The sequence below is a fragment of the Meleagris gallopavo genome, unplaced genomic scaffold (assembly GCF_000146605.3).
Source record: "Meleagris gallopavo isolate NT-WF06-2002-E0010 breed Aviagen turkey brand Nicholas breeding stock unplaced genomic scaffold, Turkey_5.1 ChrUn_random_7180001827835, whole genome shotgun sequence".
Taxonomy (NCBI): domain Eukaryota; kingdom Metazoa; phylum Chordata; class Aves; order Galliformes; family Phasianidae; genus Meleagris; species Meleagris gallopavo.
This window is the reverse complement of record NW_011101231.1, coordinates 1-3026: the sequence shown is the minus strand read 5'-3', so window position 1 is coordinate 3026 and position 3026 is coordinate 1. Positions and strand designations below refer to the sequence as shown.

The following is a 3026-nucleotide window of genomic DNA, read 5'->3' as shown; positions in this document are numbered from 1 at the left end:
TGACTTTGGCTGCTTTAGCATCATCACTGTCGGTCTGTTATCAACGTGGGACAACAAAGACCTCCTGTTTCTTTAACCAGGTGATCAGTTTCTGCAAAGATAATTAGCGTCCGTGCTGTATTCTAATAACATCATCACCGTGTTCTGAGGATCCAGATTTAGTATCATCATCATTCCTAATGTAAAAAATCAGGCATTTTTTCCTTTCACCATCAGAACTGGGGGGAATTGAAATATGCTGGGATATGCCAGGAAGAGTGTGGCTTTGTGCAGCCAAGGTGGGAAAGAGCTTATACCCAAACTTTGGCGGATTAGTATCACACAGAGCACCTGGGTCGCGATGCTCATTCTTCCCAGCGCTTGCTTTGGAGATGCTCTTCACTCCACATTCTGCCAATAGTTTTGCTGTGCTCTTCAGATCAAACTATTGGAGATAATGGGACCTTACGAAGCCTGTCCTGGCTGTTTTCTATGGGATGAAGATTAGATGTGAGAACTGAAACAAGTTAATAAAGAGATTGTGTTTGCGACCTGACATCACTGCATTATTGCCAGGCAAAATTTATAACTGCAGGTGGTGAATCCGAGGTGAGAACACGCCAGGACACAAAATACAAATGATGGTCTCCATGTATCTGAGGAGATACAGCCCAACACAAGTGAGTCATGCTCTGCTTGCATTCTCCCTCCGGAGGCCATAAAAGCACCTAACATTTACCCTGAGCACAGATTTCAGTTTCCGCATGTTCACGATGGCCCTACATTTAGAAGTGAGGTAAGTGGAGAAAGAGCAATCATGAAGGTAACTCTTTAGCTGGAACACCTGTATTTGCTGCATTTTCTACACGCTCTTCTCTTGCTGGAAAAGGACTTTAAGATGCTTAAAACTTTTTTTTTCTGAAGCCAGCAAAACCTTTTGGTCATCTTGTATTGAATAAAAGGCCTTTGTATGCATCATAGATCATCGCACCTGGCCTCCATCTAATGCTTTAATATCTCCAAAGGCAAAGTGGCTGCCATATGTGCACTGGATGATGCTGGAAACACCACACAGGGCTTAATTGGGATATGAACATGGCCTGCTGCTCCACACGCTGCTTGATAATCAGCTTCTCCAAAGTCCAGTATTAGCAGGGTGGTGGGAGAGTACTATCATGCTTGGTGTAGAATGCATCGCACGTAGCTCGGATGCAAATATATAAATAAGGCAATCAGCACATGAACTAGGTCACTGAACTGTAATTTATGTAAGAGGCAACAATTTTGACCATGGTTTTGTAGGCATTTTCTAATGCTGTGCCACGTGTCCGTTCTCTCTATTTCTAAGCTCCCACATGGACGATCATCAAGCAGAACGTGATTGGCCTGAATGGGTGCACCGTAATGGCAAGTCAGTCTGCACTGACAACAGGGTTAGTAGTCTTTTCTTAAGTCACTTCACCTTCTAGCTATGACATTGCACGACATGGACATGCCAGTCCTACCAATATGGAAGGCGCTGCTCGCTGCCCATAAGATAACTTTCTATGGCTGGATAGATCAGGTGGTGTCTGGCCAAGGCTGGAGTCATGCCCAAGCGACTCTGGCTGGATGTCCAGGAAGTAAAGCTGTGGGTATTTTACAAACTGTATTTTGGCACTTGCAAAGAGCTGGGTTTCCCTGTAGGCTCTGTGAGGGCTTGGAGATACACAAATCACAGAACCGTGTCTGAGCCAAAATGCACAAAAGGTCTTCCCCTTCTTTGATGTCCCTAAGTCCTTCTTTAGTGTTTGACATTAAAAAGTCTTTACAAGTCTGACTGTCTGTGATGCACTTGGCTGAGATCTTTAGGTAGTTCCTGTTCTGCAGCACATTTTTCCCATTCACTGACAAGGCTGAGCTGTTAAATCCCCATGGTAAAGCACACAGTTGGCTTTGCAGCAAACTGTACCTCCCAACATGTTGCAGCCATCTGTACTCCTGGATCCCACTCCCTGTATCCAACAGCAACCGTTACCCCAGTTGCCAACAGATGCCTGATACTCATTACTCAGATGGCCTCAGTTAGGTCTGGATCCTGGTCTCTGTCCCAAGGAAAGGCCACGTCCAAACCCCTCATCTTCTCCTGGTAGATTCTGTTGAAGGTCTCACTCTGTGCCACTGAGAAATGGTTCTTCCAGTCCCCACAGACGCCTGAGGAAGGAACATTTCTGTTTCAGAGCACAAACCACTGTACAATACTCCTTCCTGCACAGTTTTTGAGTGCAATTACTACACTGAAGAGCTGTCCAAAATGAAGAGCCATCCCCACAGACCCAGTTCTTTAAACCTAAGTGCCTGTGCTGCTGTCCTCCTCATTCTCTCTAGAGCTCCCATGGGGACACCAAAACCCAGCGCTTCGACGGGGCCCTCTCCACTCACCCTTCCTCAGGAACTGGCCTTTGGTCTGGTCCATGATGTCTGCAGGGAGCAAGATGGAGCTGCACATAGGGTTTTGCCGCATGGCCGTGAAGGAGGCATTTTGGACTACTGAGGAGATAGCGTCCTCATCCAAATTCTGTCCCAGAAAACGGCAGAGGCGTCTCACACTGCCTTGCAGGTCCTTAGGGACACAGAATAAGCCTGTTACCCCCCAGGGTGACACATCAGCACATTTGGAGCAGGTGGGTCAGCCAAGATCACTACCTGTTTCAGCTCTTCGTAGGTGATGAAGAAGAAATTCTCCCTGTCCTTCATCTCCATCCAGCCTCGGACATGTTCAAACCACGAGCCGTGGGGCACTGAGGGGAGACAGAAGGCAGCAAGTCTTTGGGGTGATCATGGCGTGGCATCAGGTGTGCAGGGTAGAAGAGGGGCCTCATCAGGCAGGAAGAAGATAGACAAGATGCAAAACTGAGCAGCAGCATCCTGAAATCAGGTGGGTCTGGGAGGTTCAGCTATTGCAGATGAGCAATGGGGTCTTCCCCAGCCACCTTTCTGCTGATGTTTCCTTGCTCAAACAGATGTTGTTGAGACAGTGCTGCTTCCACAGGAGCAGGAACAGACAA

General features: G+C 47.3%; 1 protein-coding gene across 1 annotated transcript; it reads right to left on the bottom strand.

Moving 5' to 3' along the window:
• Nucleotides 1-1223: 1223 nt before the first annotated feature.
• Nucleotides 1224-2876, bottom strand: LOC104915586 (sulfotransferase 2B1-like). Its single transcript, XM_010726502.3, has 3 exons — nt 2665-2876; nt 2401-2581; nt 1224-2172 (listed from the first exon to the last, which is right to left on the bottom strand). The coding sequence occupies exons 1-3, from the start codon at nt 2719-2721 to the stop codon at nt 2030-2032; spliced, it is 381 nt and encodes a 126-aa protein (XP_010724804.1). The 5' UTR covers nt 2722-2876; the 3' UTR covers nt 1224-2029.
• Between the last annotated feature and the right edge of the window lie 150 nt (nt 2877-3026).